This window comes from Lampetra planeri, chromosome 41 (genome assembly GCF_965212315.1).
Source record: "Lampetra planeri chromosome 41, kcLamPlan1.2.h2, whole genome shotgun sequence".
Lineage (NCBI taxonomy): Eukaryota > Metazoa > Chordata > Hyperoartia > Petromyzontiformes > Petromyzontidae > Lampetra > Lampetra planeri.
Genome location: NC_136147.1, coordinates 3,535,245 through 3,552,091, shown reverse-complemented (window position 1 = coordinate 3,552,091; position 16,847 = coordinate 3,535,245). Strand labels below are relative to the sequence as shown.

The following is a 16,847-nucleotide window of genomic DNA, read 5'->3' as shown; positions in this document are numbered from 1 at the left end:
ATCCCCTCCATTATCCGAATACTGTCACGAACCATTTATACCCTATGTTGTCCCTGATCCTAACACTACCCCTATCCCTACCTCCATCCGTAACACTAGCCATAGGCTAAATTATAATACTATCCCTACTCATAAATCTACCCCTATATGCCATATCTACCCCTTTCCCTTATCCTCTTATCTTACCCCTAATCAAATATCCTAATGATGTTAGTCCTACCAATAATCCTACTCCTACCTAATCCTTATTTCTTACCTATACCTATCCCCACAGTCGGATCTAGTAACTTCTCACGACGGGGATGTAGTCTGGCTATTTAAATAGGACGCTACATTAGTGAATAAATACATTTTATATTGTAAAAAAAATGTATATTCATTTTCTGGGTCTCATTGGAACCGATACCGCCTATACCTTCCCCCAAACCTACAAATTACCTTGATCCCTCATTCTAATCCTCATCCAGAATCCCATCTCTCATCCTGACTTCCACCTCCGATTCGCACGGTTGACTACGTACGGTGTGAAAGAAGTTCAACATTTATACCTGACTCGGTTAATCCCTTTTTAACACGTAGGAGGCTTTCGCGACCAATATCATCCATATTTTTACGCGATCCAACCCAAAAACCTCTACTATGGTCGGTTAATCCCTACTTAACATTATTCAGAAAATTGCTATTCCTACATCGTCCTCATCCCATCATTATCCTAGCATCATCTTCATCCCAACATTCTCATCCTAGCATCAAGACCATCATCTCTGATGCACCATCCTCATCCTAGTATCATGATGATTATCATCATTATACGAGTATCATGATCATCCTCATTCCATCATCCTGGTATCACCCTCATCCCATTACGATCATCATCCCATTATGATCATCCCATAATCTTCATCCTAGCATCACCCTCATCCCATTATGATCATCCCATAATCTTCATCCCAGCATCATCCTCATCCCATTACGATCATCCTAGCATCATCATACCATGATGATCATCATCTTTCCAACATCCCCGTCCTAGCATCATCCCATCATCCTCCCGCTCGCTGCAGAGCTGCTAGCAGCTCCGTTCGCTCCGTGAGCCGCCCGCTCGCCCGCCTCCTCCGCCGCTTACGGAAGGACCCCGCACGCTGCTCCCTGCTGCCCTGGTTAATCCAAATCGAGCAGCGGGGAAGCATTGAAAATCATTACAAAATCATTTACATTTGGATGGGATCCTCCCAGGTCACGTGTTTGATATCGAGAGAGGGGCGGGTGGGGGGTGGGGAGAGGGGCGGGGGTTGGAACGGTGGGAGGGGCACAAGCTTCATGGGCAGTGACGTCACGGGACATAGCGGAACCAAACTCGCCGAGGCAGGAACCTTATGCGCGCAATTGTCGAGGTTTCCGTCGCCCGGAAACGACGAGCGGGAACGGACCGCGATCCCCCCCCCCTCTTCCACCCCCCTCCTCACATCCGCACGTGTCCCACACGATTTGTTTACATTTTGTCCGTCATATAATTCGTTATTTTTATTAAAATTAATTTTATTATAATCTTTTTGTTTACTCGTTTCGCATTGACCGGCGAGTTACCGGCGGGCGGGGGAGACACGCTCAAGCTCGACGTTACTTCGGGGCGCGCTGCGGTAAATGTTACGATGTTTGCACGGTGCGTGCTTTTAACAGCTCACCAAAGTTGTCTAAAGCAGCGTTCTGGCTCGTTCCTGGATGGGTGACCACCATCACCTGACGAACGCCGTGCGTACACCGCTTACGGGCCTGGGGACAGCGGAGAGCAACGTGCGCGAATCTCGCTTGTACTACACTTCTATGCTCCCCGTGTCTGTCAACGCGAGCTGACCGACGTGGTGAAAAACGTGCAAATGAATCGCCACGATTCGCGAGGCTTTTGGGAAGGACCTCAGTCCACCAGAGCGGGGTTCATCAAATGTGTCTCTGCACGCACGCGTGCTGTGGTAGTGGCGTGTGTGTGTGTGTCTCGCCATACGAATGTGGAATTGACAACCATCGTCTGAAAAGGACTGAACGGTAGTTGAGTGTTGCGCAACTCATTCGACGCAACCCCAGCTCGTCACCCCTGGAATCTCGCTCTCAATAAAAGTACCATTGGCTTCATTAGCCCCTCACCGTCTCCGCTGATGCTCGCGACTGTTTAAATTCCACGTTCATATGACGGGGAAAAGTACATCCTAAATTATACCCTTAGGTTTTTCGGTAAAGTCACGTAGGTAAAAAATAAATATAAGTGAAATAATAACCTCACTTGAGACAGTAAATCTAGCTGTTACGGTCCCACCTGATGACGGAAACGTTGTGATTTGTTATTTTATTTCTATTATTATTTCAATTATATATTTTTTTACCTACGTGACTTTACCGAAAAACCTAAGAGTATGAATCCTTGCAGTCACGAAGGCTTCAAATCTAGAATTACAAAATAATCACTAGATGTTGATTATTTTATCCACTGTGGTAGTTCCGATAATAGTGAAAAGACAGTCGCGATTATAATCGTGGTACTAATGATAGTGAGTAGTGAGAGTGACATCAAAGTGATTGTGATGATGGTAAAAGTGATAGGGATGGTGATAATGGCACGCGTGTGGGTGTGTTGGTGACGAGGAGATTGAGGTGGCTGAGCGAGTCGATGAATGGGATTGGTGGGTCGGTGAGTAAATTAAAGTGAGTGGGAGAATTTTTGGCTGCGTGGGCAAAGGTGGGTTAATGAGATATGTGTTGAATTGCATACCTGTCAACCCCTTATCAGTGCCTACCTTATTACAGACCAATTCATACCTTATTGGTCACCTCGTGCCCTTATACATCTCAACGTTCATCCTACAAAGCCCATCACAAGGTAGAAACACAAATAGACAAAAACACTTTGCCCGAATTGAAACGGCTATCCGCCGTATGGACCTGAAAACTCAATTCCCTTATACAAAAATGCGGGTTGACAGGTATGTAATTAATGGATAGGTGAGTGACTTATTGAGTTGATGAATTATGCTTAATTTTAACGAACTCACATTGACCAGCTTGGTGAAGTATGGTTAAATACCCCCACGACTTGCATGACAGGATGTCCGCAACCAGCAGTGAATTGACAAATGCCCGTGCAAATACATGTGATGTTGGCAATGGTAATGATTGTGGTGATAATTTTGATGATGATGATTGTGGTGTGGTGAACTGGCACGCGGATGGGCCCATAACTCGTGTCGACCGCTTCGCGTGAATTCAGACTTTGCGATGGACGAAATTGAGGAGCATCTGAGAGAAACTCCGGGGTCGGGAGGAGAAGAGGTGGAGGAGGGGAGCTGCTTGCGCGGAGTTCCAGGTGAGGTCAACCTCACGCCACGTCCACTCACCTTGACCAAGGCACCAAATCTCCTGGAAGCGTCACCTTTTCCTGGGCGATTCTCCGCTGGGTCGCCTTCCCAGTGCTCGCCATGCACACGAGCCAAGGCGGGCAATGTCTAATTTTACTTGGAAACCAGATTATACTTGACAAGTCTTCGACGCTTCCCCTCCCCCCCTCTTTTGAGCGACAAGGTCACGAGGTGATGCGAACTGCTGGTGAACTCGACGTGCCAAACTTGCGGTGTTGTTTTTCACCCGGCAGGTGAAATGTCGTCGTCGCTCGAGGCAGCGGCGGCGGCGGTGACGGAGGAGCCCGGGGATGGTGGCGTCTCGAAGCGACAGCGAAAGAAAATGCTGCGACAGAAGCAGTGGGAGGATGGCCGAGAACAGCGCAGGTTTGCAAAGTTAAAGCCAACCACTTGCACTGCAGGAAAACTTAACGAAGGTTTAATATTTAGAACGATGTATGCCCGTCGTACAACTCGACAACCGCCACCGCGTGGATGCTACACTACGGTGGAGTGACTTTCCAGTGAAAAATATCCGATGGATCCAGGATTTTTGCTGATAAGCGCAAGTGAACGCACGGTATTCAAACACGACACGTAGCAGCCAAGGTCAGGGCATCCTGGTCTGTGGCCGTTCCAGATCCAGCGTTTCTGTGATAACGTTAACAGACCTTTGGATGTTTGCATAGTCATGCGAATAATTTTTTACATTTTCAGCATTTCAATGACAAACAGGATTTTGATATGTTGATTTACATGTCTAAATGTACGGCCCGTTTGGGAAATCCACTGCTGAATGAGGGCCTAATCATGTCGTGCGGGTGTGGGGTTTATTTTACTCTGCTTCCACAACCTGGCTTGGTGAATTTTACACGTAGACTCCCGTGACCAATATTCTGGATCATAATTCGTTTCGATATTTTTTAGTGGTTGCTGAAAATAGACTACTATCCTTAAGTATATCAAACTAAATGTGCGTGTGTTTTCTTCGCTTGAGGAGACGAAATTTCCTCACAATGCAAGTGAGACAGTGAGCATTATATAATACTGTAATCGAAACATTTCACAATTTTCAATGCGCACAAATTCCATGAAACGGACAAATCATTGTTAGATCGCGAACTCTTATAAACTATAAAAACTCTAAACTATTTTCAAGGCCCACTGATCTATATGAGCTCTTTTTCAGAAGCGACCTGGCCACAAATGATAGTTCATCGAAGTGGCTCATCACGTAAAAATGTATAGCAGCCAAATACTCTAACTGCCTGATGTTGATTCTAAATGTGGAGGGAAAAACCGGAAGACCCGGAGAAAAATCCACGAGACCGTGGTGAGAGAGAGAGACGTGTAAAGTGCAAATATATATCAGGTGACGGTCGGGATCGAACCCACGACCTGTATACCAGCCGAGGTAGTTAATATCTCGCCATTGTGGCGGCTCTCAGAGACGTGGAAAACATATTCTTAGGTTTTTTCGGTAAAGTCACATAGGTAAAACATTAAAATTAATAAAATAAAAATCACGACGTTTCGGAGGCAACACAAGCTTCCGTCTTCAGGTGGAACCGTCACAGCACGATAGCTGTATCAAGTGAGACGATAGCTGTATCACTTGATACAGCGATAGCTGTATCACTTGATACAGCTATCGTGCTGTGACGGTTCCACCTGAAGACGGAAGCTTGTGTTGCCTCCGAAACGTCGTGATTTTTATTTTATTTTTATTTTACTTTTATTAATTTTAATGTTTTACTTACGTGACTTTAACGAAAAAAACCTAAGAATATAAATCCTTGCAGTCACGAAAGCTTCAAATCTAGAACGTGGAAAACAGGCTCACGCTTCCTCTTGTGCCAGCCCCTGCAAGTGCGGCGCAGTCCGCTGACTCAATGCAGCTAGACGGCGCTTTATACGTGCAGCGGTCAGGACTACACGATGCCAGTTGCGCAATTGGATAATAATTTTGAGGTGGGGGGGAGAGGTAAAAAAACGAAGACGCTTAGAAAATTCTCGTGTCGTTCCTGTCCAGGCTGCAGCGGAAGGAGCGGCGCCAGCGGAGGAAGCAGGAGGGGGGCGAGGAGCCGGCGAGGAAGCGCGTGCATGCCGAGCCGGAGCCCAGCGGCGTCCGCGTCGCCATCGACTGCGGCTTCGACGACCTCATGCTGCTGCGAGACGTCAAGAAGCTGCACAAGCAGATCCAGCGCTGCTACGCAGAGAACCGGCGCGCGACGCACTCCGTGCAGGTGAGCGCAGCGCCGCTAACGCACGTTGCTACTTGCGGGCGCTCGCACAGGGGAATGGAGCGCATCGGGGGGAGGGTTACCAGCGGAGTGAGACAGAGCAACGAAATCCGTTCCCCTTGTCGATGGATCGTTACAACGCATGATCGTTAGCGGCGGTGGCGACTTTGGGAGGCCTTTATCTATCCAGCAGTGGACTTTACACAAACGTTTTGTTCATCTTCTTGGTTCTTTCGGTAAAGTCACGTAGAAGGGAAGTAATAAAATAATAAAAATAAAACACAATAAAATAATTCTCTCTGAATGATTCAGACTCTGTCGCCTCGACGGACCTGGTTTTCACCTGAGGACGGCTGCTTGCGTTGTGGCCGAAACGTCGTGAGAATTATTTTATCGTGTTTTTTTTTTATTATTTTATTATTTCCCTTCTACGTGACTTTACCAAAAGAACCAAGAAGATGAATCCCTGCAGTCACGAAAGCTTTAAATCGAAACGTTTTGTTCATATTGGATCACCTTTACGACAGTTACCCCCCCCCCCCCCGTGGTTGTCCGGACGACAGACAGACAGAGGTAATGCATAATTGCTTTCGGCTTTAGTTGTAAAATCTAAAAAAAAAAATTGCTGAACGATCCACCAGCGTCTCACCGGCCGTGTGGCATCTCTCTTGTCGAGTTTTTTTAAATTTCGTGGGCTATGGATCAGCGACGACTGTCTTAGTGACAAAGAGGCACAATCAACCTCGTGAACGTGACCCAGTGCGAACCAGCATGTGGTATTAACAAGATGCGTTGCCTAAAATGTGAGTTTAACACGTAGGCTTTCGCGACCAATATCCATGATACAGGTTTATTTTTTTGGGGGTTAGATCGTGTGAAAATATAAATGTGTGTCGTTAAACCCGCCACCACCCGACACAGCCAATTAGTAAGGTTTGTCACGTAAACAGAACGTGCCAATTCGTTACTCGTACGGCACACCGGTGTGTTGGAGAGCAAAGCCACAACATTTACAAAAACGTAAAACATCCAGGGCAGGCCGGTGAACCTGCAACGTTGGGCCACCATTGTGTGTGCGCATGCTTGTTTAACTTATTTGATTGGCCAATGTTGACTTTTGTTGGCCCACGTTGAACTGCTTTCACACCGTTGAGCCAACGTTCCACATTTACTGGCTACAATGGACATACCTGCGCGAATGCAGATGCCGTTATTCCCTGGAGTATTGCTGCCGCCGTCTGTCGGCAATCAAACGCGTGTTGCAAAGCGTTGAGTAACCCAACGCAGTCGTTTTTAAATCCTTTATATTAAGTTCACTTGCTTGCTTACGACCGTGCAAATCTTTCGGTCGTTTTTTAACCCACTTCCCGTGATCCAATCGAGCTGACATTTTCCACACAGACTTCGTTGTGCGTGACAATTAATGTTCGTGAAAATCTTTTTCCAAAATTTTACACTTTTTAGGACAAAAATATAATATTTAATTACCAATTGCTTAATGGTGCAATGCAATCATCTGGCCCATAGGTGGCAGCCATCTCAAGCCAGAGGACGAGAGGACTCTAGCCGCCACGCATATAAAGGATTTATAGTGAAAAACTTTGTTTTTACGGGTTATACTTGTTTGCTGAACTTGTTTTGTCTTCCCGCCGTGTTACTTTCCCCCAGCTGCTGTTGACCAGTCACAGCGGGCAGCTGAAGACAAACATGGACATGCACGATCGCGGATACCTCAACTGGAAGGTGGGATCTACCTCGTTTCCATGCCTTACCGCGTGTTACCATCCGTTACCATTCGTTACCATCAGTTACAATGCATTCCCAAGCATTACCGTGGTTTTCCATGCGTTACCACGTGTTAACATCCATTGCCATTGATTACCATGTGCTACCATCAGTTACCATTCGTCACCATCCTTTACCGTGTTTTACCATCGCTTCCAATGCGTGACCACGTGTCACCATCCGTTGCCATTAGTTACTGTGCGCTACCATCAGCTGCCATGCATTACCATGCATTCGACATGAAATGTCTTTTGTGAAGTGGACACTTCCCCGTCACAGTGAGCAGATCAAACCTTGTACTGTACTTCTATGCTCCCGCGTATTTGCTCACCCGCCTTCACCACCCCGCACGGACCAGAGTGGTGCTTGAGGACTCTCCGTGACTGCGAGCGCCGCCGACGCCGAGGATGGTTCCGATGAGACATTCGGTTGCCCCGCAGCAACCGGCAAGCCGGAGTAATTTCGGTGGAAAAATAAAAAATGATTAAGCCGTCAAAATTGGGTCTCGGCATCAACGAACGTTTGGCGTGCCAAAGTTCGTGGTATTTATCCGTCACTGCAAGCATCTTAGCCGCGCTAATCGCGTACTTTTATTGGGTTGGCAACAACAGCACTGCGTGTGATTTCAGCGCACTCGTTGAATTCTCTCACCGCAAGAGCCTCTTGCCGTGCCGTGAGCGATCCGAAGTGCACGTGTTTGCGTGCGGTCGCCCGCCGCGTATGTACTTGAAAGTTGTTTTAGGCCCCTCGGTAAGGAAGAGGCTGCTGCCCCCCCCCCCGCCCGTGACCCAGGGAATCGAGGTGCGAGGGGAGCGCGTGGAGGAGGCCGTGCCCACAGCGGAACTTGTCTACCTCACGTCCGAGTCGCCGCACACCCTGGCGAGCGTGGAGAGCGGACGCACGTATGTCATCGGCGGCCTGGTCGATCACAACCACCACAAGGTATGACGACGGGAGGTGCGTGAGCGATGGGAGAGCGGTGAGCGCTGAGGGTGAGTGATGGGAAGGTGGTGAGTGATGGGAGAGTGGTGAGCGATGGGAGAGCGGTGAGCGATGGGAGGGTGAGTGATGGGAAGGTGGTGAGTGATGGGAGGGTGATGCGTGATGGTAGGGAAATGCGTGATGGGAGAGTGGTGAGTGATGGGAGAGTGGTGAGTGATGGGAAGGTGGTGAGTGATGGGAGAGTGGTGAGTGATGGGAGAGTGGTGAGTGATGGTAGACCTTCCTTGAGCAAGCCTTCCCCTCTGAGTCAAATAACAAATAATAATCGCACCCCACCATCGGCAGAACCCAGAGAGGGAAGCGAACCGAGACTGCGGGCACTCTCCGACTCGAACCTCCCGAACCGATGAGACTCTGCACATCATTTTGCCTTCCTTTTTCCAAATCGTTCCTTTTGGAGTTTCCTCCTCCTGAATCGCCGCTGGAACTTTCCCGCTCGCCGCTCTCGTAAACGCCGCCGAGGGCGGCCCGTGGCTCCGTCAGGTCTGCCGTAACGCCGGCCTAGCCTCGCGGTGGCATGGTGGACACTCCACTCTGGTTGGCGCAACGAGGACCCTTCGTCCGCCACGCGTTCCTGATGATTCCGATGTGGCGGGGTGGGGGAGGGGTTGTTGGATGAGGCACTAAAGCTGACGGTGATGCTGACCAAAATCCTAAGACAAAGATCCCCCGTATAACATTGACAGACTGCCAGGGCAAGTGCTGTTAGTGAGCAGCACCTATGAAGGCCGGCACTGTGGCACACAAAGGGGTGGGTGGCCAACACCACGCCCGGCCGCCTTTGTCTCCCTGGCGGCAATGATTACACATCAGACCGGGTATTCATTTGAGGCTGAGTTGACCTCGGGGAGGCCCAGGACCGGTTCAGATAATCGTCACTGGTGGTGGCAGCAAGCGGGAATCGAACCCGGATCAACGGGTTCATAGAGCAGTGCGCTAACCGCTACACTACCAATTCCCACTAATGTGTACGTACGCACACACACACACGCATGCCTGCGTGTGCGTGTGTAGATTAGTGTGATCACACATACATGTCATTTGTATGTACACTCAAGCGTGCACTCAAGCCCAGTATTCGGTTCGGATATAATCGTCACTCGGTGTTGCTGGCCGTGAGCGGGAATCGAACTCGGGGGGGGGGGGGGTGGGGGGTGTCGCCGGGTTCGTAGCGCGGCACGCTAACCGCTGTGCCACCGCCCCCCACCGCCGTTGTTGTTGACCTTATCGTCGTTGTCGTTGACCTCAGCGTCGTTGATGATTGGTTTTTTACCCTTCTATCTGGCAACAAAACTGACATGACTCCTTGTTAAAAAGGTGTCAGTTTTGTTGCCAGATAGAAGGGTAAAAAACCAATTATCATATTTTTTACTGGCAAATGAGGTTCCAATGGTGTAAATGCTTACCCCGAGCTCTCATACTCTGATGGTGCATTGTCTTTGAGTTGTGCGCCTTTTGGCGTCATCTGGTCCAACACCATGTGAGACTAGGCTCTAAGGAAAGCTGTCTCGGGTGTGGACCAATCAACTTCAAGGACAGTGCATATATTATCAGAGTTATGTTTTTTGTTTGCATTATGGCTGCAGGTATTGTGGTCTATGCAAACATGACTCCTTGTAAAAAAAGTGTCAGTTTTGTTGCCAGATAGAAGGGTAAAAAACCAATTATCATAATTTTTTACTGGCAAATGAGGTTGTCGTCGTCGTCGTTGACCTCGTCGTCGTTGTCGTTGACCTCAGCGTCGTTGTCTTCTCAGGGCCTGACGCTGCAGAAGGCCGAGGAGCTGCGGGTGGAGCACGCTCGTCTCCCGCTCGACGACTACGTCAAGATGTCAAGCCGCAAGGTCCTCACCGTCAACCACGGTAACCGCGGCGACCCCCAGGTCCCACTCGGGCCTCACATGAGTACCTGGTGCGGCTTGTGAAACAAAACAAAAAAACATTGCCACAAGGGAGACAAAGGCGGCTGGCCACCCCCCACCCCCCCCCCCTCGTGTGCCACAGTGCTGGCCTTCATAGGTGCTGCTACTTGCGAACAGCACTTGCCCCAACAGTTGACGATTCATACAGGGGGGAACTTTGTCTTGTGTCCGTGTGCTCGCTATAGCACTTGAAGCAACAGAGGATCTCTGTCTTCGTGTGTGTCTTGAGGGTATTGTTAGTGCGCCTGAAGTGAGCGTCTGGTGCGGTGTGTGAACGTCGCCACGAGGGAGACAAAGGCGGCCGAACGTTGTGCAGGCTGCCCACCCCGTCGTGTGCCGTACCGACCTTCGTAGGTGCTGCTCGCTCACAGCTCTTGCCCCCAAAAGTCTGTTAAGGTGATACGGGAATCTTTGTTTGTAACGTGTCTCTGTGTGTGTGGCGAGCGGTGGCACAGTGGTTAGGGCGCTGCGCTACGAACCCGGCGAAGCCGAGTTCGATTCCCGCTCATGGACAACACCGGTGACGAGTATCTAAACCGGTCTTGGGCCTCCCCTAGGTCGACTCAGCCTCAAATGAGTACCTGGTGTGGTGTAGAAACATCGGGAGACAAAGGTGGGCAAGCGTGGTGCTGGCAACACCACCTCAACGCGAGGTCATGCCAGCTGCAATAGGTGCTCGCAAACACCACTTGCCCCAATAGTCTCTACGGCTATACGGGGGATCTTTGTATTTTGGTGCCTTTGGAACTGCCAAGTCTGACCCACTCGTGTTTGCGCTGCGAGCTATAAGGTCACTGTGAACTCGTGATTGACATCTTTTTTGCAGATTTACACACTTTGGGTCTATCTCAACGACTATTCATCATGCAGCGTGTGTGTGTGTGTGTACGTGTATATTAGTATTAGTACTAGTACGTGGGGAGCGGTGGTGTAGCGGTTAGCACGCTGCGCTGCGAAACAGGCGACCCGGGTTCGATTCCCGCTCACGGCCAACACCAGTGTCGATTATCTGAACCGGTCCTGGGCCTCCCCTAGGTCGACTCAGCCTCAAATGAGTACCTGGTGCGGTGTGTAAACATCGCCACTGGTGAGACAAAGGCGGCAGGGCATGGTGCAGGCCACCCACCCCCTCGTGTGCCGTGCCGGCCTTTATGGGTGCTCGCTAACAGCACTTGCCCCTACAGTCTGTTAAGGCTATACGGGGGATCTTTGTCTTTTTATTAGTATTAGTACTAGTACACAAAGTGCACCTGGCCTGGCACTGGCGCTGTGGTGACATCACCGTCACTTAGTGGCGAATGGCGGGTATTGGTATATGTGTGCGTGTATGTGCGTTAAAACACAGAGCGGTGGTGTAGCGGTTAGCACGCTGCGCTACGAACCCGCTTACGGCCAACACCAGTGATGATTGTCTGAACCGGTCCTGGCCTTCCCTCGGGTCGACTCAGCCTCAAATGAGTACCTGGTGCGGTGTGTAAACATCACCACTGGGGAGGCAATTGCAGCCGTGCGTGGTGCTGACCACCCATCCTCCCGCCTCGTGTGCCGTGCCGGCATTCACAGGTGCTCACTAATAGCACTTGCCCCAACAGACTGTTAAGGCTGTACGGGGGGGGGGGGGGGTCTTTGTGCGTTAAAACGCAGAGAGTTGGCACTGTGGGGAGCACAGTTGGTGCATCTGCCAGTCGTCTCAGTCAGGCAACTCGTGGCACCTGGATCTGTCGCGCGACCTCTTGCCAGCGAGCCTTCGACACTTCACTTGGCCCCAAAGTGCACCTAGCCTGGCACAAGCGCCGTGGTGACGTTACAGCCACTTAGTGGTGAACGGCGGTTGTGGTGCGTTAAACGTTATGCCGAAGGACCATTTCTTGAACTGTCGTCTTTTTATAAATATTTTTGTTTCCTCTGGTGGAGTGTTATCGATGAGCGTTGTTGACTTTTTGTTCAAAGCGGGGGGGTCACCTCTCAGTTGAAAGTGCGGTTATTATTATCTTTCGCCTGTGACCGAATCACCCAGAATGCACCCCGATCTCGTCACATCTCGGAAGCTGAGCAGGTTAGAGCCTGGATAGCGCTTGGATGTGCAACCACAGCGCTCAAACAGGGTGCCGTGCGGTGGCTGCGAGGCTGCGCTACACAGCGGGCAGCAGAGAGCAGTGCGGAAAAAACAATTGTTGGACTGTACTTCTACACTCCCGCATCTTGACCGGCGTGGTGGAGTATAGTCAATCAAGCCCCACGAGTCGTACGGCATGCAGAGGCCCTTATCCAGCAGTGGGTTCACAGCAGGGCCTCCGGACACGTCATTACATTACCGTGGCACGAAACTGCCGTTGTGTGAAATTGTTCTGCCCTTCATGGGTGCTCACTCACAACAGTTGGCCCAGAAGGATCTGAATTTAAATCATTTCTAAACGCTTTCCAGCTGAGGTTGAAGAAGGCACTAATGGTCGTCCTTCACCCGCTCCTCCGATTATCACGGTTAAGCCACGTACAGTGCAAAAGATTCAACATGCATACATACACGTCCATGTTTCTCGTCCACGCGAAATGTACGTGTGGAGCCTCTGTAAATCCACTGCTGGATGAAGGCCTCCCAAATGCCATGCTGGTCAAAGGGGGTTTTGACCATACTTCACCAGACCGCTGAGTACAGGGAGAGCCATAGGAGTGTAGTACAGCAATCGGTTTTTCCACACTCCCCTCTGCTGACAATACAATTTGATGAAAAGATTCTGCAAAAATATATACGTGCATACATCAACAGTGACACAGTTGTGTTACTGTTATAGGCATGTAGCCGATTGAAAACCGACCACATTGATGAAAGGGTCTCCCAAAACTTGGCCGTAAGAAACCAGAGCTAAGTAGAAAACGCTTTTGTCTACTTTGTGAATGCATGCAAATTGCATTTGTCCTGACAGCACCCGTCAGCTTCTCCGCCGTTAATTAAACACTCTGTCCGAAGACGGACGCCGTCATTGGGAATCGTTAAGACGATGCGTGTGCGTGCGTGCGCGTGATTTTTTCTTCCTTGTGTTTTCCTGCTCTCTCCACTACCCCCCCCACACCACCCGGCCGGCCGCTCTCAGTGTTCGAGATCATCCTCGCGTACCTCGACCTGGGGGACTGGCGCGGCGCCTTCCTCCGCGTGCTGCCGGACCGCAAGCAGGTCGTCCCCATTACCCACAAGGCCTCTCCGCCGGCAACGAGCGACGAGAACGGTTGCCGTGGCGCCACCGCCGCCGCCGTCGTCATCGAGGACCGCGAGCGCCATTGCCGAGACGACGGAGGAGACGCCGCGGAGACGGGAGGTCCCGGGGTGAATCCCGAGAGGAGAGAATCGGTGAATTTGGAAACGGGAGACTCGTTCGGTCTGGAGATGGGGGATGGAATGGATTTGGGCAAGAGCAAATCGGTGAATCCTGAGATGGGGGACCCGGTGAATCCTGTTAGGGGAGATCCAGACGTGAATCCGGAGAAGAAAGAATCGGTGAATGCGGAGATACGAGACTCGTTGCGTCCAGAGATGGGAGATGATGCGGTGAATCTGGAAAAGAGAGACTCGGTGAATGTATAAACAGGGAGACTCGTTGGAGATTGGAGATGCAGTGAATGTGGATATGGAAGTAGGAAATTATCTAAATCCTGAGATTGGAGATCAAATTAATATAGAAGTGGAAGACCGGTCGAATGTGAAGAATAGAGACTCGGTAATATCTGGAGGTGGGATGTGAATGTCTGGGATGACAGACAGATGCGGTGTGCATCCAGCGATGAGAAGCTCTGTAAATCCACGAGAAAAGGCCTCGGCAGCATTGGGAGATGCCGTGCATCCAGAGAGGAGAGATGCCGTCAACGTGGAAGGAGGGGGCGGAGGGCAGGTTCGGGGTGAACTCAGCAACAAGGAAAACCTCATCAATATGGTGACTTGAAGCTCCTTGAATCTATAAAGGCCGCGTGACGCACTCTGGCAGGGCTGGGCGGGGAACCTACGATACACAGCCCCCCGCGGCTTCATTTATTCGCCCCCGGGACCACGTGGGCCAAGGCCTACGACTGCAAAACAGCCGCGCAGGCGCTCCGTGTCCCATCACCGCCGCCGCGGCCGCGTGTTTGTCTGCTGCGGAGCCGCGACACCACATGGGCACCGCGTTGGCGAGAGGGGAGCGGGCGCAGGGCGTCGCCACCCTCGTTACGGTCGGGCAGAGGAGCCCGCGTACGTTGTTTGCGTTATTTCCGAGCAACTGGCAAAGGTGCGTGCCGATGTGTGGTCGCCTTGCCAAAGTTACTCGACGGTCCTTTTTCGGCCCTCGTTAAGGAAAGGCTCCCCCCCCCCATCCCTGCGCTCGGGCAATTTTAGGGCAACCGTTGCTAGCAATCGTCACCGGTCAGCGCATTCATTGTGAGCGACCGTGGCCACTTTGGTGGTGCGACAGTGGCGGTGAGCCGACGGATTTCTTTCCAGCCAATGAAAAGGGAGTTTGTTGAAAATGTGTTTTGTATGGACGGCGATTGGTCTGCAAAGCACAGAAACCCCCAGGGTCGCCGCATAACCTGTGCCCGTGATATGATTGGAGGTTGCTATCCCTGTTGCGCACCCAAGGCACAGTGGTAAGTGCACAAGTGACCGAACATAGGTGCCACGTGACATCTTCACCGGTTCGAGGCCTCCCTTTCCTACCGCGCACCCTTCACCGTGCTCTTTTTACCGGTGTGGTAAAGTATGGTCAATCAACTCCCATAACCAACACAGTGTAGGGAATGCTGTCATTCAGCAGTGGATTGATAAAGGCTGTTAGATATCATTAATCATTCAAATGGTGCAGAAACTTGCTGGTGACTATTGAGACTGTAAATTGCTCTCAAGTTGCCCTCGCTTATCAATGTACGTGTATGTATGCTGAACTTCTTTCGCACCTTTTCGATTTAAAGCTTTCGTGACTGCAGGGATTCATCTTCTTGGTTCTTTCGGTAAAGTCACGTAGAATGGAAGTAATAAAATAATACAAATAAAACATAATAAAATAATTCTCACGACGTTTTGGCCACAACTTCCCTTCTACGTGACTTTACCGAAAGAACCAAGAAGATTCTTTCACACCGTCCGTAGCCAACCGTGCTAATCGGAGGCCTTAGGAGACGGGTCGAATTCCCCAGAGACGGTGGACGACGACGTGAATCTAGCGAGACGGGAAAGTCGCGACACGGGAAATCCGGCAGAATTAATCGTAGGCGAGCATTGCTAGGAGGTGCGGACGGTGGCCTGATCGGTGCGAGTGGCAACAGAACAAATCGACGAGGCCGGAACTCCAACCTCCGGCCAAATCGGCGATGGGAGAGTAGACGGGAGGGCGAAGGGGGGGGGGGTAAAGGCTGTGACGGAGACCATCGTGAACAATTCACGGGGCTCACCGCAGCGTCTGACACGTCCACGGGGCCACCCATGCCTGCAGGTTGCGTCTTCTTGGAGAAGTGCGAGTGAAATGTTTTACGAAAGTTTTGTATTTATTTTAGCTTGAATTTTATTTTTAAATTGCGGCATACGAAGAGGTCGCCAGGCGGCTACCGAGATCCTTGGGTTGCAACCGCGCACGGCGAGTTAGACCGGTTCTCACGTGAAGTGCTTTTTGATGGTCTCGGCCTGGTGGTCACCAATGATCGCGCGAAAAGAATCGTCAAATTTTAATTTGTTGCTGCTCTGAGAAATAAAATTTAAAATATCGGAGGCCTTCCGTAATGCAAGGAATGTTCTCTCTAGGAGGGTGGGAGGAAAAACGTTGCCCCCCCCTCCCCTTACTGTGCACACCTGGGAGGGATCTCGAAAGTGTTTTTTGCGATATCCACTCCTGCGGGCCACTCTCCCTCCCAACGCGGAGTGACCCACTGCTCTAAGAGAGTTCCGAATGGGGTCTCCATCACGTGACGCGACACCGATGGCACAAATCGGGATAAAAGTTGGGGGGGAACAAAAGTCACACGTAAAGTTGCGAATGCCGTTTGTTTTTATTAAGCAGATATAGAACATCTGCCGACACACGGTGAAGTTTGACACGTGAATATTCCATTGCAAATAAAACCTACTTTGAATTTACGTCTGCAAAAAATTGCTTCTGACATCTGCTTGCTTAGAAAATACAATTTGTACGGTATTTGCAGCTTCTTTTGACCCAAAACACAACTTTGCACGCCTCTGCAAGAAACCTCTCTTTCTCCGCCGATATTTTCAACCGTACGGCAAATGAGCGTATCCCGCGGAAAAAAAAACACGGGGGGGGTGATCCATTTCCAGATAGCCTGCTGGATTCAACTAGCCCGCTCGAGGGTTCCTCTCAATGGGCGGTCGGATAACCGCAAGAGCGACGGCCCTTTAGACAACAGCGAAGAAGTGCCGGGACACGTAATCGAGCGGTAATAAGATCGGTGGGAGACCAACAGAGACTTTGAATAAAACATCGATTTTCCACTCGTTTCTTCCCCAGTATCCATAATTGTTGTTTTGGGTTAGGG

At 50.4% G+C, this 16,847-nt stretch overlaps 1 protein-coding gene across 2 annotated transcripts; it reads left to right on the top strand.

The window, feature by feature from the left end:
- Positions 1-1,398: 1,398 nt before the first annotated feature.
- LOC144732098 (tRNA methyltransferase 10 homolog A-like) lies at positions 1,399-16,431 on the top strand. 2 transcript variants are annotated; one of them, XM_078613365.1, is made up of 8 exons: positions 1,399-1,640; positions 3,260-3,355; positions 3,641-3,773; positions 5,419-5,632; positions 7,298-7,372; positions 8,207-8,356; positions 10,173-10,278; positions 13,430-16,431. In XM_078613365.1, exons 2-8 carry the CDS (start codon positions 3,268-3,270, stop codon positions 13,915-13,917), a joined length of 1,254 nt encoding a protein of 417 aa, XP_078469491.1. In that variant the 5' UTR covers positions 1,399-1,640; positions 3,260-3,267; the 3' UTR covers positions 13,918-16,431. The 2 variants fall into 2 exon arrangements, with proteins under 2 accessions (XP_078469491.1, XP_078469492.1); XM_078613366.1 differs by lacking the exon at positions 1,399-1,640 and adding an exon at positions 1,654-1,752.
- The last annotated feature ends 416 nt before the right edge of the window (positions 16,432-16,847 follow it).

Bases quoted from the DNA above. Each gene is read 5' to 3' on its own strand.
- LOC144732098 (XM_078613365.1), top strand. From the start codon at position 3,268: ATGGACGAAATTGAGGAGCATCTGAGAGAAACTCCGGGGTCGGGAGGA. The intron at 5,633-7,297 runs GTGAGCGCAGCG...ACTTTCCCCCAG, and splicing joins GCGCGACGCACTCCGTGCAG to CTGCTGTTGACCAGTCACAG. The intron at 8,357-10,172 runs GTATGACGACGG...TTGTCTTCTCAG, and splicing joins TCGATCACAACCACCACAAG to GGCCTGACGCTGCAGAAGGC.